This window comes from Suricata suricatta, chromosome 10 (assembly GCF_006229205.1).
Source record: "Suricata suricatta isolate VVHF042 chromosome 10, meerkat_22Aug2017_6uvM2_HiC, whole genome shotgun sequence".
In the NCBI taxonomy this organism is placed as follows: Eukaryota; Metazoa; Chordata; class Mammalia; order Carnivora; family Herpestidae; genus Suricata; species Suricata suricatta.
In genome coordinates this window covers 16,299,438-16,327,267 of record NC_043709.1, presented here as the reverse complement: position 1 = coordinate 16,327,267, position 27,830 = coordinate 16,299,438, and the positions used below count along the sequence as shown (strand labels likewise).

At 41.4% G+C, this 27,830-nt stretch overlaps 1 protein-coding gene across 1 annotated transcript in view; it reads right to left on the bottom strand.

The window, feature by feature from the left end:
* ALDH1L2 (aldehyde dehydrogenase 1 family member L2) overlaps nt 1–20,968 on the bottom strand; it is a 60,799-nt gene extending 39,831 nt beyond the window's left edge. Inside the window, 9 exon segments of the mRNA XM_029953845.1 lie at nt 99–190; nt 765–890; nt 2,002–2,136; nt 3,992–4,081; nt 4,295–4,396; nt 6,126–6,291; nt 8,099–8,333; nt 11,213–11,357; nt 20,802–20,968. Of these exon segments, the coding sequence (XP_029809705.1) occupies nt 99–190; nt 765–890; nt 2,002–2,136; nt 3,992–4,081; nt 4,295–4,396; nt 6,126–6,291; nt 8,099–8,333; nt 11,213–11,357; nt 20,802–20,849 (1,139 nt within the window). The 5' untranslated portion in view covers nt 20,850–20,968.
* Nucleotides 20,969–27,830: the final 6,862 nt, after the last annotated feature.

Below are 27,830 nucleotides of genomic sequence, written 5' to 3'. Positions count from 1 at the left end.
GAGTGGTAACACCCAGAACAAAGGATTGGACTTGATTTTCAAAGTCAAAGTCAGAATCCCCAGGAGAAGGGTGTGAGTTAATGGGGTGATAGTTTTACCTGAGAACATCCATTGAGCTTGCTCCAGATTTAAAGAAGTCTGTCGAGTCTTCAATAACAGGAACGTTGCTTAAAATTCCAGCCCAGATGACCTATACAGCAAGGGTACTTTTTATGAAGGGTGTGCCATGAAGAACACAGTGGCAGAGAATGGCCAGCTCACTACCAAACCTACTTTTTTTTTTTAAATCTTAGATACATGGACTGATTACATTTTTTAGCATCTCTTCAAGTCAGATGTAGCCATGTGACTGACTTCTAGCCAATGAGTTTGAGCGGAAGTGAACTTGACACCCAGTCTTGACCCCGGAAAAACCTCCTTCACACAATTCTGTGCTCTTTTGCCCTTCTTGGCTGCCTAGAATGTAGATGACCTCCAAGGGTGACCTTGAAGATAGCATAGCCTGGGTCCCTGAATGACTCCACCCCTAATCCTCCCATTCCAGCTTCACCCCTAATCCCCCCCATCAACCTAGAACCATCTGGGATTATTTTGTGAGTGAGAAAGAACTCTGCGTATACATTTTGGAGTTGATTCCTACTATGGCTAATACAAAAAAGAGGAAATAAAGTTCCATCCTCACTGCTCTGAAGACGAACGGTACAGTTGCAAAAATGCTTCAGTTTTCCAAGGTAAGAGTAACATTAAGGACATCACATGTTCACCTTGATGGTCCCTGCCACCTTCACCTCTTCGGCTGTAAGTTCTACCACTGATGTCTCACCAGCTGAAAAGTACTGAGAGGCAGGAATCATTCTTCCATCTTCAAACTGCAAATTCCTCACCACCAGCTACAACGTTGCAACAAAACACACAGAAGGATTGAAAATTAGGACAATTCAAAAGTGAGGTTGGTAGGGGAAAAAGTGTCGTATATCATGCAAATACAAGGGGCAGCTTATTTGGCAAATACAAAAATATGGATAGCAAGCACTCACCATTATTTGTAAAAGGACTGAAGTAGTATTTTAATAAAGGCAGCAGAAAGGAGAAAGTTAAGTCTAGGGGTAGATACATCTCAAAATGGATAATAAGCTCCTCAAAATGAGGCATTTGGATGTACATAGACTAAAACCTACGAAAACTCCTCTTCTTCCTCCTCCCCCTCCTCCCCATCATCAGAAAACTTACTCTGCAGCAGGCGTAGTGCTATGTATTCATGTATGTATCTTATTTTCATCTCATAAATCCTGATGGAGGCAGGTGGCATTATTACCCCCCCTTCACTGATGAGGAAATGGAGACTCAGTGAGGGTAAGTAATTTGCCCAATGCCACACAGCTGGGATTACAGCTGAGCAGCAGGTGGACCCTCAAGCCTACAACCTTAATAACTGATCGACCCTGCAAGCCACCAGAATATATCTGTAAGCTGCAACTTCCCCTTTGCTTTCTTCGAAGAGCCCACTGGGGCTGAGAGCCCATGCTTCCATCACAGCAGTGAGGGTGGGTGCCTGCGTGGGAGGCCAAGGCAAGGAGCAGCTGAAGAGGACCCCCTCCATCGCATTCAGCCTCCGGGACTCCAGCAGGGAAGCAGACAGATAGGACTACTCTCTGTTTTCCAGATGAGGAAACAAAGACCCGGAGGGGAGAGGCATCCTCCCCAAGACCAGTAAGTGGCAGAGCAGGGATTCACATCCTGTTTTCCTGACTACATTCCATTCTTTCTGCTGTACCCCCAAGCTGACTGCCCAGGTCCTTGAGGCTCATCCTGGGGAGACTTGTTCCATCCAGGCACACAGAGCCAGCTCGTCCCCTGGACAGAAAGAGGACACAGGTACCTTGAGCCTCCCATGTCCCACTGCAAAGCTGGATTACCTTGCAAAAGATATTCCCTTAGTAGCTTGGGTTATAGAAGGAAACCAGAACTGTTACTTTATAGGTGACCATATTGAACACTCACTGCTTTTCCATCATTACCAAAAAGAACAAGTCCGTTTTTGGTAACAAGACCAGGCTTCGTGGCACCTTTAATCTCCAGTGGTTTTCCGGGAGGCACGGAGCTTTTCAGCAGCGAGGAGGCATACAGTGTGACCATCTAATAAAGAGACCAAACCCGTGTGAAATGAGGGAGTCACGCCTACAAACGGTGGTGTGTGCAGACAGCACTCCCTACAGAAAAGCTCCCGTTGGAATCATCATCTATGATAAAATCGGAACACCCCAATGTGGGAGACCATATCAAGCATCCGTGGAAATGACAGCAAGCAAGAGTCTGTGAATGTATGATCAAAGAGTTTCAAGACTGCCTCACACCCAGATGACACGTATTAGTTCTTCACACAGATACAAAGGTAAGTGAGACAAAAAGGTCTTGCAGACCTCACGGCTTGAAGGTAGGGCTTTTCAAAGGGGAGGCAGGTGGTGGTGGAAGTGAGTCCATGAGGGCAGAAGCAGGTAGCAACCAGACGATTTCGGTCCAGTGTGATTACTGATGGGAAGCGCAGGGTGCTCTGTGGGTCAGTTCATGGAAAGAGGACTGAATCCAGACTGTGACCAAGAAAATGCGATGCTATGGATTTGTGATTGTAACTCTATGACTATTAGCTATTGTTTATTGAACATTATAATAGTTAACACTTATTGAATACCTATGCCAAGATATACTTACAGGAATTAACATGTATTATCTCACCTAATTATCACAATGACCTATAGCCAATAAAAGAGACACTATTATTATTTTTTAAGTTTATTTACTTATTTTGAGAGACAGTATGGGTGCATGCGCAGGCGAGGTGCAGAGAGAGGGAGAGAGAATCCCAAGTAGATTCTACACTGTTAGTGTGGAGCCCCATGTAGGGCTCGATCCCCTGAACCATGAGATCACGACCTGAGGCAAAATCGAGAGTTAGATGCTTAACTGACTGAGCCACCCAGGTGCCCCAAAGAGGCACGATGATCAGTCCCATTTGCAGCAAGGAACCCAAAGCCCCACTGATCAGGTAACCTGCCTGAGATTACTCAGCAAACAACGGCAGACAGAATTTTAACAGAAACATTCTGGCTTCGGTTCCCACTCAGTTAACCACTGCACTAAACTCCCTCCCTTGGTCCTTCTTGATCCCACGTATATGTAGTAAGAATCCTGCTTAAGTGCAGAGATTATCAAGACAATAATATGAAGTCCTTGCTCCACGCCGTACATGGTAGTAGGGGTGGGGGTGGGGGGATTGATAAATAAAGAGGCCCTGACAATATATAACATGCTGTGTGAGAGGCAGGCAGGGGGTTGCTGGGCCAGGAGGAGGGACCCCCAACCTGGCCAGCATGGGCCTGTGAAGTCAGGGAACTCCCAAGGAGAGCTGAAACCTGAGAGCCAAACTGGGTTGAGATTCCCGAGGGATAAGGCCCTTCCTGCTCCTCCCCTGCCCACCCCCATCCGCTATGGCCACCTGTCCCCACACCTCCCACACCTGCTCCTCACACCTGAGGCTCTTCAGGACTCCTGGACTGGGTAACACACTCTCCCATCTCTGGGTCTTCACCTCTTTCTCTCCTTTTCTACATGCTGACCTCCTCTTGAAGGGCAAACAAATGGGTTCGTTTTTCTAGGAAGCCTTTCCTACTGCATCTGAGTGGGGCCTCAAAGATAGCATTTGTCTTACTGCCTTGTGAGTGCTTATTCACTTCTCTGCTTTCTCCATAAAACTGCAGGCTTCGTGAGAGCAGAGGCTGTGCCTAGCATCTGTTTCCCGAAAAATGCTCAATACACAGTAAAGATGGGGGTGTTTTCATCTAGCTGGTCACATATACCTAGAATCACAGACCCTCTTCATGACCAAGGAAATAACCAGAGGACTTATGTGTAATACCTTTGTAAAAGGTGCATGCACACACACACACACACACACACACACACACACACACACACACGGGTCCCTAGAACTTACCTGTCCATTTATCTCTGTCCAAGCTCCAGGGACTTTATCATGACCTCGGATCCAGTTATGCAAAACTTCAGCAGACTGATCCCAAGAAATCTAGGAAAGAACAAAGCTGAATCCCCTAATGCTATGAGTGGCAAAGGCAATAGAAACATTTCTCTCCATCAGCGGTGGAAGTAGGGTTGGGTGGGATAGAACAGCTTGGATTGGAGATCTACCCTTCGGCCAAGAAATTGTACATTGTGAACTACTTAAAGGTAGACGGCCAAGAACGTTGAGGTGTATCATTGAGTGGACATATATATATACCTCAGCGTTTTCCTTTTTCTGGATCCCCTCATATGTTGCTCCTTCTTCTGGCTGGGGAATTCGAGGAGCTTTTCCATCAGCTATGAGTTGAACAGCTTCCACCTAAAGCCAAAAATATTATCTGGGTTAGAGCCCAATGGTCAGCAAAAGCATCATGTGTTGAACTGAAGCTCTGCTAAACAGAATTGCTACATATAATTCTGTCCAGGGCATCCGACTATGAGAATATAACTACTATTGCATCAGGTCCATCTGTGTGCCAGGCAATATGATAGCTACGTTATGTGAAATATCCTTTGCAGACATCACTCCAATCCAGACAGGTGGATATTATTATTCTGGTTTTACAGATGTGGAAACCGAGGCCTAGAAAAGTGAAGCAGCCAGCTCAAGAGCAGAGGTAGCCAATAGGTGTCAGAAGCAGGATCTGCATCCAAGTCTATCAATTGCCAATATCAAGCCTATATTCTTAAAAGTGACTCCCTTGTTTCAACAAATTTCAACATCCCCTTGATGATCCAGTGGGAATTTCGGTAATAAAATTGTAAAATAAGTCACTGTTGAGTGATTTCTATTTATCATGATGATTCTAGAAAGTGGTACATTGTTGTATTTAAGTAATTCAACTTACTTTCTAGCTTAGGACACCTGGAGTTTAAAAATAGTTAAAATCTACCCATGAGTTTGATTGCCTTTGGGATGTGTCCTGAATTCTCTTTTGTGCCAGGTTCACATTTGCCTTGAGTTGAGTCTCTCTCCTTCATGGGGCGGCCTACATGAGCTTGAGTTCCCAGACCTCACTCTCAGCATGCTCAGCTGCTCACCAACCCCCCACAACCCCCCAAAGAGTATGTAGATGGAGAGACCCAAGAACAGGACCAGTCCGTAGCTCATTCATTTACCCACTTCTAGCTATAATATCATCAGATACACGATCTGGGCTTGAGCAAATGCCACTGAACACACACAATACTATTCTGACTGTCATGATCATTTTTGAGTACCTACTGTGTGCCAGGTGCTTTACACTACTACTTAATTTTCATAGCAGCCCTGTAAGTCAGGCAGTATCTACACTTTACGGATAAGGAAACCAAGGCTGACAAGGCTAAGTGACTTGCCTATTGTCATACAACATGTAAGTGATAGTATCAGAATTTTGCTGTCTTTCTGACACCAATGCCTTGCTCTCTTAATCATTAAATGATACAAACAAATCACTGCTCTCTTTCCTCCTTATTCCTTGGCTGCTGCTTTATATTATCCTAGTGTCCATCTCTGTGTGGCTGCTTCTACTATATCCAACTCGGAGAAAATTCAATGACACTGAAATTATCTTTCAGTATTTCTGCAAGCTAATATGTTTTTACGTTGTGGTACATGTGCTTTGATCTTTTTACCCAGAGCACATCTGAATAAATTAGGCAATGCTAAGTTTCGCCCTGTTACATAGACCGATTTCAAATACTTTGAAGGAAGTCCAGCTTCCACAGTAAAATTTCTTAAGATTATGTATACTTCTTTATGATTAGTCATTATATACAGGGCTGGAGATTCAAGTATTTGGCAAAATAAATGAAGCCATTTCATTGCTACTTCATCCATTTTATCAGTTGCTCTCTGAACAAGATAACTTCACAGACCAAGAAATTTTAACATTCCGATTTCCACCTTAAATACACCATCCTATTGGCAAATATAAAATCTAATTTTGTTTTCCAGCTTTATATAATTCATAACAATGAATATGGGAAAATTCTCAATAAAAGAAAAATATTTCTAAAATGTTAAAGGTTTACTAAATTCTTCTTGATGGCATAAATATACTAACCATGCCTTTGATTCCTTCAGGAAAGAGAAACCGATTATAAAGTGTATCCACTGTATCATTGGGTTCAACATCACATGACCTCTGAAGAAGGATGGGTCCCGTGTCTAAACCATCATCAGCCCAGAAAACAGAAAACCCAGCTTTCTTATCTCCCATAATTAAAGTCCTGTGAAAAGAAGAACTTCAACTTAAAATGTTGGTTTAATGCATGACAAAGTGATGAGTTGGTGATATTAAAGTACAAGATCTTTATAATGTAAAGTGGACAGTGAGGGAAGCTACCACGAGAAATGAACAGCAAAGCCAGATCTCAGCACTCATAAAAAGCACTACTTAATGACCGCTATTTTGTACACTCCTATATCAATAGTCTTTCTTGTTAATACACACTAATAACTGCTAGTCTATTCATTACTACCACTCATTAACTGCCAGTTGCCAGCCGTCTACTGTGACATCAAGCAGTTTTGCCCACCTGGGTCCAATTCCTACATCATAGTTGACCCTGTATTGGGCAGAATAAGATAAAGGAGGATAAAACAGAGGATACTCAGTAAAGCTGAACTGATTATTAATTTAGGTTGTATAATTCAGATATAAGTGTCAGAGCTAGAATTAGCTCCAGATCGTCTATGTAAATTATAGTAAAAGATGACTGATTAATTCAACTCTTTGTATTTTACACTCTAGAAAGCATAGCCTAAGAGAAAATGTTTGCCCCAGGGGCGCCTGGGTGGCTCACTTGGTTGGGCACCTGACTCTTGATTTTGGCGCAGGTCATGATCTCACAGTCTGTGGGATGGAGCGCTATGTGGGGTTCTGCATGGACAGCACAGAGCCAGTTTGGGATTCTCTCTACCTCTCTGCCCCTCCCCCATTCATGTGCACACTCAGGCATGCATGCTTTTTCTCTAAAAATAAATAAGTAAGCTTAAAAAAAAAGAAAGTGTTGGCCCTAAGAGCTTATAATACAACTAATAAGCTGAATATGTGGGCAAATACATATAAAAGTATATGAGAGCAGACTAATATCATCATCATCCATGCATATGACCTAAATAATTTTAAAATCTTAGAGCTACTAATTGAGCAGGTTCTAAGTCAATGAATCAATCGTTCACTCTATTCAGAAATATTGAGGAATTAATTGGCATTATTTATTAAAAAACTTGAAAACATTCATATATCAACTCAGTGATTCTGCACGTGGAAGAAATGTGAAATGAGAAAAAAAGACAAGTTTAAATGCATAGATAACCACACATTACCATTTATAGGAGCAAAAAAAAAAAAAAAGAAAGAAAAGAAAAGAAACCAAAACCAATTCATGCCAAATACAATGAAGCATTATTCACTACGTTTAAACTAAGTGCGGTTTTCTGCCTAATTAATACCTTGACACTGAGAGATATAAAGGAGATGCAGAGGTAAAGGAGAGAAGGTAGAAAAGTGTATCTATAACAATAAAAATGGTACACCATAGCCTCTTCCCTCATGAAACTTAAAGTTGAACAGAAGACAGAAAACAAAGCAGATAATTTTAGGTAATTCAGCATTTCCTGACATGTACTTGGGATGCTCTATGCAAAAACAATTCTATGGTCCAATAAGTTTGGAAACACTGTGTACTCAGATTCCCTCTTAGAGATTATAATGTTCTCACTAAAGCACATTGTAATGGGTTCTAAGAGGCCCCGTGATCAAGAAATCCCTCATGGACCCAAGTTGTCTGACTATGGACCCTTTGTTTGCTCAGTTACTCCGTTATAACCGATGGAGCCATACTCCATAGACTGCGCTTGGGAAATGCTATCTAGCCCATGCAGTACTTCTACATCTTAGGGGAGTTCACGCAATAGTAGCAATCAATCAGGGCCTCACAACTGCTCAAGCACAATAGTTCCTTGATCCCCTAGGTAAAAAATAGAAGATTGAAACAGGCCCATCTTCTCTGTAATTAAAATAATTCTCACCAGTTGATAGCAGAGGCTCCCCTGTGCCTGGGAAGGATGGAGGGGTGATAGACAATGGAGCCATACTTGGGGCTGTCAATTACATCCATGGGGATGAACTGTGTGCAGAAGGGGAGCACGTTTAGCTCGGCACCCACAGATTTGTAGGCCTCTGCCACCTCCTTTATGGTCTTGCCCTTGACTCTCCATCTTGGGAACTTGAACACGGGGGTCCCATCTTTCTCTGCAGCTAAAGCTGAGCACAAAAGAGAAAATTATTTTCATTAAAAAAATTTGGCCATAAGTTTACATGGCTATGGATTCACACATTGTAGTTTTGCAGCTTCGTGAAACATTGACGGATAAAACATGGTGAGGAACACTTTAGATGGTGACCAGAATTTGACCTGTTAGAATTTTATCATGATCCATCCATCTGTCTAATGTGATTTTTTTACCTCCATATTTGAGGCCTAATATATTTAAACTCAAAAGTTTTTGACTAGGGATGCCTGGGTGGTTTAGTTGATTAAGCATCAGACTCACGATTTCAGCTCAGGTCATGATCTCATGGTTCATGGGATTGAGCCACACATCAGGCTCCGTGCTGATAGCATGGGCCTGCTTATGATTTTCTCTCTCCCTCTCTCTCTGCCTCCCCTTCCCCAAAATAAATAAAGTTAAAAAAATTTTGTGGCTCCATAACATTAAAATAAATTTAAGTTTATTTATTTATTTTGAGAGAGAGAGAAAGAGAGAGAACAGGTCAGGCAAGAGGTGGGAGGGACACAGAGAGTGAGAATCCCAACCAAGCTCCGCACTTACTGCCAGACACGGGGCTCAAACTCACAAACCATCAGATCATGACCTGAGCAGAAATCAAGAGTCAGACACTTAACCAACTGAGCCACCTAGGTGCCTGAACATTTTAAAATTTTAATGAAAGCTTTGTATTTCACGGCTAAAAATTATACTTTTAATACTGATATGACCATTTAAAGAATGTTTGTTTTTCAGATTTGGAGCCAAGTGCTGCTATATCAGCACTTAGATTAGACATACTTAGCCTCTGGCACAGATGGAAAACCATGAGTCCCTTCCCATGCCTGTTTCCTGGAGGGAAGCCTTTTTTATTACAAAGCAAACTATAGATGAGAACACATTCTCTCCACCAAACGAGCAGATCCCAAAGATGAAGAGAGAATGTTTTTGATCAGAGCTGGGCTTATCTATTGTCTAGTTCCTTCCCCCAAATTCACCAATCAGGTAAGTTAGTGGAAGAGAGAGGGTTCTGCTATCCTGGAGAAGATTTGAGGCTCTTTCTTGTGGAAAATGTTCTCTCTTCCCAAAGGAACAGCTCCATCTACTTCTGTGTGGAAAAGTAATGGCCCTCCAAAGTGCCCGTAGCATTGGCTTATTTTTACCCATGATAAAATATCATTTTTACTAACTACATACCTTACATATATTATGTATGTATATTTATTTTCTACCAACAATACAAAGCAACTACACGTTAGGCAATTTTTTAAAGCTTTAAGAAAAGCTTTTTATCTGTATTTTTGGGCTCCTTTTCCTTTCTACCTCATGCACAATTCCAAATCTTAAGTGAGTCCTGAAGGAATCTGGCCATCAAGCCAATGCCTTGATCAGTGTACTTGGAAGAATGTGAGAGCAGTAATCATAATGTTCACACAATGTGAATGTTCAGAAAACTCTAAATAAATCATTTTCAGGTAATAGGAAAATATATAAATGATGATAAAAAATGTGAAATGGGGAGAAAATTGCACAAGGTTAGATTGGGAAAGAAAAATCAGATAAAAAACTTAGACGTCTTCATTTTTTTAAAGCTTACTTATTTTGAGATAGAGAGAGCAAGCACAAGTGGGGGAGGGGCAGAGAGAGAGAAAGAAAGAATCTCAAGCAGGCTCCATGCTGTCAGCACAGAGCCCAACGTAGGGCTCAATCCCACGACTGTGGGATCATGACCTGAGCTGAAATCAAGAGTCGGATGTTTAACTAACTGAGCCACCAGGCACCCCCGGAAGTCTTGCTTTTAAAAATCTACTACCCTGAGATCGGCTATGATTTTTCCATATTGATTTGTGCTGCCCCAGGGCTCCTTTTGGCTGCTCTAGTTGGCTATTCTGATAACAAGAATAGTTAGCCACTGTCATTTTGATCCGTCTTCATGAACGAGGCACAGGGCTGAGCACATTATATACATGATATCATCTAACCCACGTAAGACAGGTATAAGATGGGTGCTGTGGAACTAAGCTTATCGGGTTTTAGCAACTTGTCCAACATCATGCAGCTAGTAAGTGGTAGAGTCAGATTAATTGCGTGACTCCAGAACATACACCGTTAACTATATGCTGTACCACATCCCAGGCTATTCTACAAGTCAGATTGATATGTTTTCTTTTCTATATTATGCTAGCAGCCCAAATGGCCATGGCCAATGGAAAGGAGGCCTTGGCCCCAGGGCCAGAACTAGGGAAAGTTAATTTCCCAGGCCATACTTTGAAAGGAGTTTTAAGAGCCACATGCTTGTAATTCTTCTAAAGTTCATGTACATGGCGAGATGCTAGTTGCCCTCCTTCAATCTTTAGCAAAGATTCTTCTACTTTAGTTGAGCATGTAGCCACCCTGCATAAAATCTATGTTTCTCTGTCTGTCCTACAAATAGATTTGGCCCGTGGCTAAGTTTTAGCCAGTGGGATACAAGTGGGAATAATATGTGCAACTTCTGGATACAGGCTTGCCTTCTGCTTCCCATCTCCCCCTTCCTGTTTGCTAGAATGCAGACTGGACAGTTGGGGCTAAAGGAGCTATATTGGACCACAAGATGGAAGCCCAGTGTTGACAATAACAAAACAACAAATATCAAGAGTCTGCATCATGATATAGAGCTGCCACCACAGCTCCAATGGCCAACTCAGACTTGAGAAATGGACTTCTATGTTACTTAAGCCAATATTATTTGAGCTGGTAGTCTGGTCCTTTGGGAGCTGTGGCAAAGAGGTAGAACTTTAGAAATGCTGACAAGGCATGAGGGGTCTGAGCTGGGGCCCACACTGACTGGGTCAGTGCCAAGTCCCTGATTCAACTGTTCCAAGATACACTCACCCAGCGGGTCAGTTTTGCCATCCTTGTCAGGAACTGTGAACACGCCCACAACTCGGTGGCCCGCTTTGCGGAGGTGACTGTAGACTTCCTGCCCAAAGAGGCTCTGACCAATAAGTGCCAACTTCAGCTTGTTTTTGAAATAAGCCTGTGAAGCAATTTAATGACGACAGATGTTGGCGTGGTTAGAAGACATATGATAATAAACACTCTTTTTTCAATCAGACAAGATGACTTGAGGAAACAAAAAATGCAAAAATCTACCAGACAAAATTTTTATTGACGCATGCTGAACCTAGGCTATGTTATTTATAAATCGTGAAAACAATGTCACACTGATGTGGTTCTCTTTTCTCCTTTGCTCTAATTCCCCTGATTATTCATCATAATCACTGGGATTGCATATATTTTACAAGCCATTCCAACTCCTCGGTGAAATGAAGCCAGATGTTAACAAATAAGGGTAAGTTGCATAGTTAAGAGGACTTTAACTCTGAGCAAGATCGTTATCAATATGAAAATGCTTTTACGGTCCTGCAACATAGAAAGAAGAACGGGACTATTTCCCAACTTCCGAAAGAGGCCAAGAGCTAACACGTGGTGTAACACGGGGTCACAGCAGACCCTAGAGCTAAACTATCTGAGGCCAAAATCTAGCGCCACTCCTGTTTAGCTGAGTGGCCTTAAGCAAGATACTAACTTCTGTTGCCTTTTTTCCTCACCTGTAAAATGGGAATAATAATACCAACCTCACACAATTTTGATTTAAGTAGATGACTTAATATGGAAGAGGCTCAATGAGGTATCTGACACAAAGGACTGTTTTGGTAAAAGCTCCAATTATGTTTTAAAGGTTTTGCTACATTCTAGACACGGGTCCATGTTTCTTCATACAGTCCAGAATTCCAAAATCCTTGGTAAGTGGCTCAAATCTCTTGGGCCTCAAAACCTGGATTGCTCTAATGGAATGTTCTTTTTATTTTTATGTATCTTTTTAAAAATTTTCATTTATGAAGGAGAGAGACAGAGCAGGGAGAGAGGGAGACACAGAATCTGAAGCAGGCTCCAGGCTCTGATCTTTCAGCACAGAGCCGGATGTGGGGCTCGAACTCAGCAGCTGGGAGATCATGACCTGAGCCAAAGTCGGACGCCCAACCGACTGAACCACCCAGGTGCCCCTGGAATGTTCTTTTTAGTCCTTAATAGGTTTCTTGTAAGTTTGTGCACATTCGTTTGGTTTCATATTTGACTTGGACTGATATACTGCTATTTATAATCTTTATTTATAGTATTTATAAGGACTATACTAACATTTATATGTTTTGCTAAAGAAAATCAATGTGTTTGGTTACAGATAATGTCCCAGACCCTGCTGTGAATTACACGTAATGTACTATGTGTGTCCCATGTTAACTTCTAAAATGTGAATAATTCTGATCTCTAAATATATTTTGTCCTTCAGGTTTCTAAAATTTCTAAAAAATGTTTATTTACTTATTTTGAGAGGGAGAAAGAGAATATGAGCAGAGGAGGCACAGAGAGACACAGAATCTGAAGCAGGCTCCAGGCTCTGAGTTGTCAGCACAGAGCCCGATGTTCTGTTCAAACCCATGAACCAGGGGATCATGACTTGAGCTGAAGTCAGACGCTCAACAAACTGAGCCACCCAGGGAGTGAAACCCATTCCCAGGTATCAGGTAAAGAATTAATTTCATTTAATCATTGCAACTATCATCTCCCATTTTACACTATTTTATGAATGAAGAAACCACAGCTCAGAAATGTCAATTATATCCCCAAGGTCATATTGGCAAAAAGGAGGAGAGGTGAGACTTGAATCCAGGTCTGTCTGACTCCAAAGCCTATGTATGCACTTAAAAATAAAATAATAAAAATGAGCTCCCATCATTCATTTCTTTTTACTTCCTTTTAGAAGATTAACACTGATATAGGAAATTACATTGATTATCAAGAAAAACAGACACCATATAGACAAGAATAGTGCTAAGGGGCTGTAGGGTTTTATTTTTAATTTTTTTTTAACATTTATTCATTTTTGAGAGAGACTGAGAGAGAGATAGGGTGCGAGTGGGGGGAAGGGCAGAGAGAGAGAGGGAGACACAGAATCTGAAGCAGGCTTCAGGCTCTGAGCTGTCAGCACAGAGCCCGATGAGGGGCTTGAACCCACAAGCGGTAAGATCATGACCTGAGCTGAAGTTGGTCACTTTAACCAACTGAGCCACCCAGGTGCCCCGAAGGGGGTTGTAGTTTTAAAGAACTCTCTTTAAGCAATTATACCTCCTGTAAATTCCCCCAAAATAGAACCCTTCACCAAGGTAAGGTAACACATTGACATGACGATTGTTAAGACAGTGATGAAAAGCCGCAGTTTAGATGCAGGATTGTGGGTGTAGAGACAGGAATCAGAAAGTCATGACTTCAGATGCACACTCCTCCCTGTTAGAACATGGCTCTGCAGGGGGCACCTGGGTGGCTCAATGGGTTAAGCACCCAACTTTGGCTCAGGTCATGATCTTCTGGCTCATGAGTTCAAGCCCCACATTGGGCTCTGTGCTAACAGCTCAGAGCCTGGAATCTGCTTCAGATTTTGTGTGTGCCTCACTGTCTGCCTCTTCCCCACTCACACTCTGTCTCTCTCTCCTTCAAAAATAAATAAACATAAAAAAAAAGAACACGGCTCCACAGGACTTGGATTTAGAATTCTTTTTCCTTCACTCTAAATGGGATTCTTTAATGTTTTAGAAAGTCATTCTAAATTATCGAGTTTCACTGTGAAGATTTGATTATGAGGAAACAATTTCCCCTGATTTCCCACTTTACTAAGGGCATAGACAGCATCTCTTTTTAGGCATGAATGTAAAAGCATATGGGTTCACATGTTCCCTGTAATTGAGCTGATAATTAAAAACAATGAAGGTCTTACTTTAAAAATTCTTTTCCAGGGCCAGCCAAAGTTTCTAACTCCAAAGACCCTACAGCTTCAACATCTAACAAGTATATTCAACCAAACAGATTAACTCTGTGACAACAGCCCGGTTTGTCTACAGATAATACATGGTTATTTCATTTATTTTCACCAAAAAAATCAAAATGCTCTGTAAGCATTCCATCTCCAAATCCTATCACTTCTGCTGGGCTTGAACTAGAGCCAACATGTTGGCTATCTTGAAAATCTGGCTTTGCCTCACACCACTACCAACAGCAAATATTTTAAGACTTCTAACATACTCCTCTTAGCACACAAAAGAGCCAGGAGGCTTGAGCTGATTCACCTGGTTATTTGGAGTTCAATTCCGGATTCCACACTCCCCTAGAAAGACAGCATCTAAGAAAGGTCAGTATCTCTGGAAATGTTACGTTCACTGAAACGGTTTCTGAGCTTCATGCTAATGCTGAAGCTACAAAGGTGGGTTGCCAACACTGAGACATGTTGGGATTTTACGCTGATAAGTGTGTTTCTAATTTGTTAGCATAATTCCAAAACACCAGACTGGGATATTATACCTTAGTCCTCCTTCTCTGAGCATGGCCTGAGGGCTGATGTACACTGTGTGAGCTGACGTGCACTAACGGGCTTATACTGGGAGGGCTATGCTAGAATCAGCGGCGAGGATGTGCCCGAAGTGTGGGTTCCTGGGACCCACTCCAGATCTCCTGAGTCAGGCGTCGGGCCTAAGGAAGTTGCCTGGACTCAGAGGCACACTGAAGTCAGAGAATCTGTGCCTTATGGAGAGCGTGTGCCTACCTGCTACTCCGAAAGATTCTGCCCTGGAGAGTTCGGGTCAGGAAGAAGGGGTGGAAATAAACTTTTTTTTTTTTTTAACGTTTATTCATTTTTGAGAGACAGAGAGAGAGACAGAGCGTGAGCCAGGAAGGGGCAGAGAGAGGGAGACACAGAATCTAAAGCAGGCTCCAGGCTCTGAGCTAGCTGTCAGCACAGAGCCCGACGTGGGGCTCGAACCCACGAATGCGAGATCTGACCTGAGCTGAAGTCGGAGGCTTAACCAACTGAGCCACCCAGGCGCCCCCTAAGCCACTTTAAAGAGGAAGATATTAAAACACCTAAAAGTTAAGATATAGCTACTTAGTGGCAGCTCTCAGCTTCTAAACCCTGGTTTTGTGTCCTTTGTTTTTCCATTACACAGGCCACACGATGTTGAGCTGGGTTAAGATTTGAATAACAATAGTATCTAGGGGCGCCTGGCTGGTTAAGCATCTGACTCTTGATCTCAGTTCAGGTCAGGATCTCACTGTTGGTGAGATGGAGACCAGAATAGGGCTCTGCGCTGAGAGCTGGGAGCCTGCTTGGGATTCTCTCTCTCTCCCTCTCTCTCTGCCACTCTCCCCTCACCTTTCAAAAATAAATAAACATTTAAAAAAACTCATTAAAAAAATAAGTGTCTATTTCATAAGGTTTTAATAAGGATTTATCAGGATAAAGCACATAATGCATTAGTGCAGTGTGTGGCAATAGTGAATGCTCAACACATGTTTATTATTATTATTGTTATTATTATTATTATGCCACAAGTAATACTTGGGTAAATAAAAAATGTTGATGATGGAACTCTCCTACTGGAAATGAACCATCAGCCCAACACTGCATTGAGTCAGGTTAATTAATTTTAAGAAATTTATCAACTCCTTATCAGATGTCTTTACACCTCACAGTAACCCATCTCACAAATGAGAGCACACAGGGCTCAGGGAAGTCAAGTAACCTGCCTGCAGCCGGGCTCACCACGGGCAGACACTAAACTCAGATCTGTCACGCTTCAGCAGATATGCTTCTATTGTTTTCTTATGCTGAAGGTGTGCCCCCCTTTTAAAATATTTAATTTAATTTATTTTTATTTGATAGAGAGCCTGCGAGCAGGGGAGAGGGGCAGAGAGGGAGAGACAGAGAGAGAGAGAGAGAGGAGAGAGAAAATCTTAAGCAGGAGCCACACTCAGCACAGAGCCCAACTTGGGGCTCAATCCCATGACCCTGGGATCACAGCCTGAGCTGAAATCAAGTCAGATGCTTAACTGACCGAACCACTCAGGCAATCCTGTCAACCCCCCCCCCCGACTTTGTTTAAAAAGAAAAATATGGTAACAGTTTGACAGACTAATTGTGGGAAATTGTTTGATGAGACCTTCTTTTTTTTAATGTTTGTTATTTATTTTTGAGAGACAGAGAGAGACAGTACAAACAGGGGAGGGTCAGAGAGAGAGGGAGACACAGAATCTGAAGCAGTCTCCCTGAACTCACTGTCAGCACAGAGACCAACTCGGGGCTCGAACCCACAAACTGTGAGATCATGACCTGAGCGGAAACCAGATGCTTAATCGACTGAGCCACTCAGGCACCCCTTGATAAGACTTTCTAAGGAAATAAATACCATGGTGGGCCTGACAGGTGAGATAGCTCCATTCATGTGTAGGGTGGATCTGGTGACCAGAGAACATTCTTTGAGGCCCTATAAGTGCCTGTTATATTGATGAGAAAGAAGGGAGGGGCATAAAACCTCCCACAGCATTTATAAATCTTGGCGGTAAGTGCTACTACCTTGGGGTTCTCTAATGAGGGCATTCTGCCTTAGAAGTGCCTTTGGCAGGGAACAGAGCTTTTGTTTTAGTTTTAGGGGGTTTTTTGTTTTGTTTTGTTTTTTAGATTTTATTTTTAAGTAATCTCTACATCCAACATAGGGCTTGAACTCAAAACCCTGAGATCAAGAGTCACATGCTCCACTGACTGAGCCAGCCACAAACCCCTAGAGCTTCTGCTATTTAAACTATTCAATGTTGCATTCCCAGGCTATCTACATCCTGGTGGACTCCTTCAGGGAAAAAATTAATGTGGATTCTGATTATGCTCCAAGGATTAAAACCAAAAACCAAGACCCCAAAACACAAGGCCTTCTATAGAAAGCCTAATGCTGCAGTGCTACGAGTCTGCCCTGATCCAAACCGCTTTTGTGAGGCAGATGATACTGTAATAGAACCATTTGAGCAGGGTGTAAAATAAGGCCAAAGCTCTCCACGTCAGAAAATGTGAGCTGGCAGTTTTACAGAAGAATAAAACCAAGTCAGTTTTTCAGAGACAGTGAGGGGCCTAATACTTTGTGTTTGGTACATGCTACCCCAAATCATGCCCGATGGTGTGCAAGACGTGCTCAGAGAACACATTCTGAGCATTTCCCATGCTCCTGCACAGGTCCCGGTAGGCATTGTGATAAGATTTTTAGGAGCTTTCACATTAGCAGGCTGTTTTTCTGACTTCTTTCTAGAAATCAGGAGTTTTGTCAAACATGGTCTACACTTCCACATAACAACAGTCAGCTAGAGCTGAGCGGCACTGCCCCCATTCCTTGGGCTGGATATGACCTTTCACTGCATCAGGCTCAAATCCTGCATTTGCTGGCATGTTTGGCTCCTGTGGGTGTTTTACTTTGGGACCCCTACAGTGAAAGCACAAAGACGACTGATTTCTCCTTAGGATTTCACCAGTTAGCAGGGAAGACACCCCAGTAAAGACGTTTTGGCATCATGGAGCTAGGACAGGAGAGCACAGTGTGGGTGTGGAAAGGGGAAGACTTCCCAAGAAGAGAACTCATTCACTGAATCTTGGAGCACTCAGCCTGGGAGCTGGCCAAGAGAAGGGTGCAGATCTGGTAAGCAGATTAGATGAGTATACATGTAAAGCATGTATGACATACTAAGTGCTATGTCAATGCTACCTACTATTAATATTATTATTATTGTTGTTATTACCATTTATGAATTATATCCTCAGGATTTAGAACAAGTGCTCAGTACATAACACACAATTAAAATATGGTTTGAAGTTGAATTTGAAGGTCCTAAAAACAAACTAGACTCAAAGTAGGGGGTCAGGTAATTTGGAAACAAAGACCTGGTTGATAGAATTAGGGTATAAACCAGTACTTGGTTCCAAGAAGTAGGGAGGGGTCCAGCCTCTTAAATTGGATCATAAAGTAACCTCAAGTTCTGGAACCAGGCTACGAACCCAGAACCACCAACCAGACTTGTCCCAGACATTGGCAGAGGAAGCTAAATTACAGAGTTCTAAATAAATATGAAAGTTAAATAATCCCCACCCTGGGGAGAAATTAAGGAGCAGTGAACCAGGCAAAATAATGGGAGTGCATGACGCTGACTAATAGATAAAGGGTTTCATTGCTATGTGTAGTTGCTGTAGTTAAAAAGGTCCAGCCACGTGATGAAGCCAAAAATCATTAAATATTTCTGAGTCTACTTCTTTAAGACAGAGAATGGAAAAATCAATTCTATCAGGAAGTGTTATAAACTAGTTTTCCCATTGAATTTTGCTATGTTCTAAGAAATTTGTCAATCTTATTTTTCATTCTGCTTTAAGTTTGGTAACTCAAAGCATTGTGTGATTTTTTTTCACTTTTAAAGATGAAGGTATAATTTACATGCGGTAAAATACATCCTTGTTAATGTATAGTTCTGTGAGTTTTGACAGACGCACAGGCACCCTAAACACTGCTACAATCGAGATAAAGAATAGTTCCATTACCCCCAAATTCCTTCATGTCCTTTGAAAGACACTCTCTTATAGTCAATTCTTCCTCTATCTCCAGCCCCTAATAACCGCTGATCTTTGTTCTATCACCGTTTAGTTTCACTCTCTCCAAAGTGTCAGATAAGCAGAACCATAATACATAGCTCTTTGAGTCCATCTTCCATATTTGAGTTCCATCCATGCTATTGTACACACCAGTAGTCCATTCCTCTTTCTTTTTTTTTGAGTAGGATTCCCATGTAGGGATGGATTTATCCACTGTTTACCCTGCCACCAGATGAAGGACATTTAAGTTGTTTCCAATTTTTGGTGATAATGAATAAAGCCTCTGTAAACATTCATAAATAGGTATTTGAGTGAACATAGATTTCACTTCTCTTGGGTACATACGTGGAGTGCAATTGCTGGGTCATATTATAGGTAGATGTTTAACTTTATAAAAAAATCACCAGTTTTCCAAAGTGGCTGTACCTTTTTATGCACCTGCTAGCCATGTATGATTCTGAACAATGCTTAATAGAATACCATCCAAAGGACGGACCCCCGTTTACTATGGAGTAAAACATCCCAAACACTTCACTTGTTCCATGTCTTCCTTTTGGCCATGGAAGAACCTGTCTTCTTCCCAAACAAATGTCACTGCTCTTTCACAGGTCTTCCTGGGTACAATCAGACCCAGACCCCTGACTGTGCTTGGTGCTTCCCCACATGCGTGTTTTTGTTTATGTCACTGGCCACCGGGGATGTTTAACTTTTATAACTGAAATCTTACATAAATCCCACTATTGTAATCTTTTCACTCTTTGAGACTTCCTTCTGCTCTCTAAAAAAGACAATTCAATGAGAGGTGTAGACAGAGGAGGACAGTAAAATAGGCAGGCACAAGCCCTTGCTCTCTGTGATATCCAATCCACATTCCCAGGTGCCACGTGGCGGGAGAAAGCTAGGGAGGAGTCCAAAGCAAGCGAAGGCTCTTCAAGAGCAACTTCTTTTTTCTTATTTTTTAAAAGGATGAATACTCCCCCAAATAACTAGGACTGGGTGGGAGTAAAGTGAATCCTCATTATTTGGGGCTGTCTGGGAGACAAAAGCTTTTCCATATATGCAACGTTCTGTCGGTTTTTGGTGCAAATCAAGACTTCTCGCTGCCTTCAAGTTTCTTACGTCTGGATTTGTATACATGCACATAGGGCTTTGGCAAAGAAGAGGAATCAAAAAACAAATTCTTTCACAGACCAGGAAGCATGCACTTCCTAGAAAAGAGATGATGTACATGACATGATTTTTTTTTCTTCCCTAAACAGTTTAGAGTCTGCCTAGATACAGGGAGGCATCTCTCCTCCCGGGATCACATGCAACGTGTCTGCTCTCTTGCCATTTCTGGAGGAGCTGATGCAATTCTAAGGCGCGGGGCTGGGCCACGGCTCTGTTCTTAAGCTACAGTTTAACAATACTTCAGGGTGGCTACTTCTGCAGCACCTGGTAATCCTAGCAATCTTGCTGCTGCAACTCAGGAAAAATAAGCTTGCAGCCACCAGCTCGGAGGGCCATTATCTGAACGGACCCTGAATGCCAGGGCTCCCACCTCCCAGGCGGCCCATGACCACGCGACTGATTTGAATACTACTCTCCTCCAGAAACGGTTTCGGTCCTGTACTTCAGCTCCATCTCGTAACCAGGGATTCCATCATTGAAAGGAAAAAAGGAAAGGAAGCTGACCTTGTCCCCCTTGCCGAGTGACTGTTCCCACCCTGTCAATCCCAGCCAGATCGCAGATGTTCAAAAGCCGCATCTTCAGCCCCTTCCCCAGACAAGACAATGGCTTGCCTGACAAGCCATACTCAAGACCCTCTCCAGACCCTTCTCTGCAGTCTCCTAGTTTTAAAAACGCTGTCTTGGCTTTTAGCAAAGCCTGAACATCGCTGCCCATCCCCAGCCCCGCCGCCCGGCCCTCCCGCCCGGGGGGTCTGGAAAGCAGCCCCGGTGAGAGCCAGGACGCTCGCCCGGGGCCAGACTCACCTGGCCGGTGGAGAAGCGCCGGAGCGCCTGGCTGCCCCGCCACAGCATGCTGGAAGGGAGCGCCTAGGCAGCGGCGCCACGGCGGGGGCTCAGCCTGGCCGCGGCCTGCAGACTCCGAGCTCTCGACTACCTCGATAGCCGCTCGCGGGGTCCGCCAGTCGGGGGACCAGCCCCTGGCCCGCCCCCTCGGCTGGCACGGCCCCGCCTCCTCAGCTGGCCGGGCTCGGTGACCAATCCTCTGCGACGGGGCGGGGCGTGCGCCGGCCGGTGGGAGGCGCTAGGCCCCAGTCAGGGTGCCACGCTGGTATCCAGCGGGAGGGATGGCTTCCAGCTGTGGCCCAGGTACTTAGCAGCTGTGACATCAGCGACCAGTTACTCAAACGCTGTGAGGAGCACAGGGGTTTGCCTTATTGGTGGCCAACCTGACACCCCAAGTCATGTCCATACAGTCCTGAGAAGGCAAAGATAGGAAAGATAAGGGGTGGGGACACCCAGCTATATAGGATCCTGCTACTTATCTTGTAAGCTGATAAGAGGATTTAATAAGAGACTGTGTATAAAGCACTTGGCAAAGGGCCTGGCACGCAGCTGGTCCCCATTAGATGATAGACAGACATAGATAGATACCCACCCTTTCCCCCCATCTAGAAAAAATGCTCATTTAGTTAAACACTTGTCTCAAGCAGAACACCTTAGCCTGGCATTCAAAGCGATCTGCAATTTGGCATGTTCTCTTATTTCTTGCCGGTTCTTCTTCGCACATACAATTTAGCGGAACTCTGGTACTTGCTGATTCCTTTTTCCTTGGACAATGCTTCCCAGAAAAGCTTTTCACCTGTCACTTGTCACCATCTTGGCATGACCAAATTCCTTCTTTTCTCAAAGGTACAGCTCAAATGCTGCCTCCTGGAGGCATTTTTCCTGATTCTTTCCTCCTTTAACCTTAACTCTTATTCCCCTAAAGTAATCTTTAATTCCTTTGAACTGGGAAAGATTTTTGTCTATGTATCTCTTCTGACATCTCAGTCTGTCATTGGTATTTGTGTATCTGTCATCTTCTCTACTGAAAGCTCCTTGAAAGCTGAGTCCACATCTGATTTATCAAGGTTTACAATATCTAGCACTAAGCAGAGTTCAAAAATTATTTGTTAAAAGAGAGAATGAATGAATGAATGAATGAATATGTTTAAGAAGGAGAGAGAGAAAAAATCCTTAAAGCTTGGAGAATTGCAGCAAACATCTAGAGTTTTGCTCTGGGAATTACTCATTTACAACTCAACCCATTTCCCTGACTGCATATTGTGACTTCTTGCTTCTTTTAAGCTTACAAATACTGATAATCATTTTATTTGTTCTGCTCTATATATACTGGGAAGGGTGGGCAAGGAGTGTGTCTTTTTCTGAGTAGGGGTCCATAGTTATATTCTCAAATTCCCAACTCTAGGAAGTGTAGAGTTTATGTCTACCCACATATAATGAAATATTAATGGTGTCTAAGATTATCTTCTGTAAGAATCAAAGATATAGTTCCCTTGATAACTCATGATTACATCAGGGGCAGAGTTTAACAAGCAGAAAAACCCTACCAATCTAGACTTTTATACACAGCAAAAATGAAGATGAAATTCAGTCATTTTTAAATCTCTCAAAAAAAAACTTGAGAGAATCTGAGGAAGGAGAATTTCCAAATTTATTCTATGAGGTCAGCATTACCTCAATATGAAAGCCAGACAAAGACACTACAAAAAAAGAAAACAGTCCAATATCTCTGATGAACACAAGTGCATAAATCTTCAACAAAATATTGGCAAGTCAAATCTAATAACACATTTGAAAAATCATTTATCATGATCAAGTGGGATTTGAGGGATGCAAGAGTGGCTCAGTATTTGCAAATCAATCAGTGTGATACATCACATTAACAAGAGGAAAGATAAAAGCCATACAATCATCCAATAGATGTAGAAAAACCATTTGACAAAAAACAGCATCCACTCATGATAAAAACTTTCAATAAAGTGGATTTAGAGGGAATATACCTCAATACAATAAAGGCCATTATGAAAAGCCCACAGCTAACATTATGCTCAATGATGAAAATCTTTAAGCTTTTCCTCTAAGATCGGGGATAAGACGAGGATGTCCACTCTCACCACTTTCATCCACTTTCATTCAACATACTATTGGAAATCCTAGATGTAGTAATCAGACAAGAAAAAGAAATAAAAGGTATCCAAATTAGTAAGGAAGAAGTAATACTGTCACTATTTGCAGATGACATGATACTATATATAGAAAACCGTAACGAGTCCATAAAAAAACTATAAGAACTGATAAATGAATTCAGTAAAGTTGCAGGATACAAAACTAATATACATAAATCTGTTGCATTTCTATACACAATTAACAAAGTAGCAGAAAGAGAAATTATGAAAACAATTCCATTTATAATTGCACCAAAAAGAATAAAATAACTAGGGATAAATTTAACCCAAAAGGTGTAAGGCCTATACTCTAAACACTGTAAGATATTGATGAAAGAAATGGAAAGCAACACAAACCAAAGGAAAGATTTACTATACCCATGGATTGGAAGATTTAATATTGTTAAAATGTCGACACTACCCAAAGCAGTCTACAGATTCAATGCAATCCCTATCAAACTACCAGTAGTATTTTTCACAGAATGAGAATAAATAATCTTAAAATTTATATGGAATCACAGAAGACCTGAATAACCAAAGCAATCTTGAGAAAGAAGGACAAAATTGGAAGTATCACAATCCCAGATTTCAAGATATACTACAAAGCTACAGTAATCAAAACAATATGCTACTAGCACAAAAATAGACACATAGATTAACAAAATAGGACAGAGAGCCCAGAAATAAACCCACACCAATATAGTCAATTAATCTACAATGAAGGAGGCAAAATATACAATGGAAAAAAGACTGTAGTTTTATTAACTTGTGTTGGGAAAACTGGGCAGCAACAAGCAGAAGAATGTAACTAGACAACTTTCTTATGCCATACACAAAAATAAACTCAAGCTAGATTAAAGACCTAGAAGAGAGCACAGGCAGTAATGTCTCTGATGTTAATTGCAGCAACATTTTTCTAGATAGGTCTTCTGAGGCAAGGGAAATAAAAGCAAAAATAAACTATTGAAATACATCAAAATAAAGAGCTTCAGCACAGCAAAAGAAACAATCAACAAAACAAAAAGACAACCTACTGAATGGGAGGAGATACTTGGAAATGACATATCTGATAAAGGGTTAGTATCCAAAATATGTAAAGAGCTTATTCAACTCAACACCAACCCCCCCCCCCAAATAATCCAATTAAAATTAGCAGAGGACATGAACAGACATTTATCCAAAGATGACACATGGATGGACAACAGACACATGAAAAGATGTTCAACACCTTTCAACATCAGGGAAATGAAAATTAAAACCAAAATGAGGTGTCATCTCACTATCAGAATGGCTAGTATCAAAAAGATAAGAAATAACAAGTGTTGGTGAGAATGTGGAGAAAAGGGAACCCTGTGCACTGTTGGTGGGAACACGAATCAGTACAACTGTGGAAAACAATATGGAGATTCCTCAAGAAATTAAAAATACAAATATCATATGCTCTCATAATTATACCACTGGGTATTTGCCCAAAGAAAACAAAAACACAATTCAAAAAGATATATATATGCCCCTTATTTTTATTGCAGCATTATTTATAAGAGCTAAGATATGGGAGCAATTCAAGTATCTATTAATAGATGATGAATGGATAAAGAAGTGATACACACACACACACACACACACACACACACACACACAGAGGAGTATTACTTGGCCATAAAAAAGAATAAGATCTTTCCATTTGTGACAACCTGGATGGACCTGGAGGGTACTATGCTACGTGAAGTAAGTCAGACAGAAAAAGTCAAACACCAGATGATTTCACTTATATATGGAATCTGAAGAGCAAAACAAACAAACTAACAAGCAAAACAAGCTACTGTATGAACCTAAACAATGTAGCAAACGTTGTAGAAGAGATAGAAAAAAAATAGTGAGGATCCAAGACCTGACATCATTTGAATCCTGAAGTCAAACACACGTGAAGGCCAATCCCTCAATTACATGTTTCAAAGTTAACATACAGTAAAATTGATTTCACTTTTGCTATACAGTTCTATGAGTTTTAACATATGTGAAGATGCATATAAGTAACATTGAAATCAGGATACAGAAGAGTTCCATTCCTCACCCTGAAACTGCCCTGTTCCTTTGTAGTCTTGGCTACCGATCACTCTTTAACCCTGATTGTCTCTGCTCTGTTCTCAACCACTATCAAATAAATGGAATCACATAGTATGCAACTTTGTAGATTTTCTTCATTCAGCACAATGCCCTAGAGATTTGTGCTCAAGTTAGGGATTTTCCAGATATTTTGAGATTTTTTTGTTATTGATTTCCAATATAATTCCATTGCAGTTGGAGAATATAACCATAAAATTTCAGCCCATTTAAATGCATTGAGACTTGTATTATGGCCCAGCATATGGCCTACCTAGCTGAGTATTCCTTCAATGAGATGAAGATTTTGTAACAATTAGGTGGGGGAAAGAGGAAAGCAGGGATCAGGAGCAGTACAGCAGCATTTATTTTGCATTTACAATGTGCGGAGAAGCATTTTGAGTCCTTTACATATCCTGGAAGCAGCAGGACCTGTTTGAGAAGCTGCAAATTGTTTGGCATCCCAGTAGAGTAAAGTGGGTATAAATTATGCAGTAGTTGAGGCAGAAAATTTAGAGAATAATCAAAGGGCAGATTGGAAGAAGTCTTGTGTCCCTTCCTATGAAGTGATAACCCCAAACCAAGGGCAATGGAAATCCACTCAAGGATTTAAAGTGGAACGTAACCTGATCAGATAGATTTTGAGAACCTTCACTTGGAAAACAGTGTGGACAATAGAAAGAGAAGATCTGTCACGGGTCTACAGTAATTGTCCAGGTGAGAGATTCTTTTGGAAAGAAATAGATGAATTAACACATTAGGAATCTCTTTGACAGGCACACATAGGTCTCTGGGATGCATTATTATGTGAAATGTCTCTAGTGAGTCATTGCCATGGAATTTCTATTGTTGGACACATGCTTTAAATGTGTATTAAGAAACAAACTCACCAAGACCATAGCTCTATAATATGTAAACATTCTTTTTGTATGGAATAAACTGGTACTTAAGTTGTGGGGATAAGTGTTCAAGGCAAGAACTGCAAGCACCTTCTGTGGGCAGCTGTTCTAAAGTTCTTTGAAGCTCTTAAAATAGTACAATGCTGTCTCTATAAAAAATTTTCCCTTCTGTTTTGAAGCTTGCCTTTCAGGCACTACTGTTAAGAACAAAGAAAAGCAGAAAGAAGGACATTTAATTCCTCAAAATGATTATGTGCCTTCTGTAGACTAGGCCTGAAAAATGTAAGACATCTGAGATAAGTAACTTTCAACAGTACATTTCAGTTTATAGGGAATGGGCTCTATATTTCACACCTAACTAATAAAACTTGAAATTCTAGGTCCTAGAAATTTGTTTAAAGATATGTAAGATCAAGAGAAGCAACAAGATTTCTTTAAAAATAAGGTTATAATGATTCAACATAGCAAACAATTTTATAGTATGCAGTTGGCATTGTTGTGTCTCTTTCATGTGTAAACTAAATTAGTCCCCATAACAATCCAATGATGTGTTCACTATTATCATTCCCATCTTTTTTAAATTTTTTAAAATTTTATTTAAAAAATAAGAGAGACCCTCCTCTCTCTCTCTCAAAATAAATAAACCTTTTTTTTTTTAAAAAAGGAAAAAAATCAGCTTAGTTAAATCCTAGTTAACATATAGTGTAATAATGGTTTCAGGAGTAGAATTTAGTGATTCATCACTTACATGTAACACCCTGTGCTCATCTCAACAAGTCCGCTCCTTACTGTCCATCACCCACTTAGCCCATCCCCCTGCCCCACACCCCCTCCAGCAACCCTCAGTTCTCTGTATTTAGGAGTCTCTTATGGTTTGTCTCTTTCTGTTTTTATCTTATTTTTGCTTCCTTTCCCCTATGGTCATCTGTTTTGTTTATTAAATTCCACATATGAGTGAGATCATACGATATTTCTTTCTCTGTCTTATTTCGCTTAGCATAATATATTCTAGTTCTATTCACATTGTTGTAAATGGCAAGTATTCATCTTTTTGATCACTGAGCCCATTGTAGATATATACCACATCTTTATTCATTTGTCAGCTGATAGATGTTTGGGCTCTTTCCATAATTTGGCTGTTGTCAAGAGCACTGCTATAAAAACTGGGGTGCAAATGCCCCCTTAGAATCAGCATTTTTGCATCCTTTCTATAAATACCTAGTGGTGCAATTGCTGGGCCATAGGGTAGTTGTACTTTAATTTTTTGAGGAACCTCCATACTGTTTTCTAGAGTGGCTGCACCAGTTTGCATTCCCACCAGCAGCGTAAAAGTGTTCCCCTTTCTCTGCATCCTCACCAACATCTGTTGTTGCCTGAGTTGTTAATTTTAGCCATTCTGACAGGTGTGAGGTGGTATTTCATTGTGGTTTTGATTTATATTTCCCTGATGATGAGTGATGTTGAGCATCTTTTCATGTGTCGGTTAGCCATCTGGATGTCTTCTTTGGAAAAGTGTCTGTTCATATCATTTCCATTTTAAAAATGAGGAAATTGAAGTTAAATTACTTAGCCCCAGATCACATGAGTAGTAAGTGACAGAGCTGTGATTTGGACCTACACAATTTGGCTGTAGAAACTGTGCTCATTATAGCTTGACACTGTCTTTTGCCTCTGATTTATTAGCCTTAATAGATTAGTGAATTTGCATCTTCAGATTGCTCTGACCTGTAATTTCAATGTATCAAATGAGCTATGGGGAGATAATTACAGTGATTAATACAAATATGAAGAATACAGCAAGTTGAAGTCACGATCATGCTGAA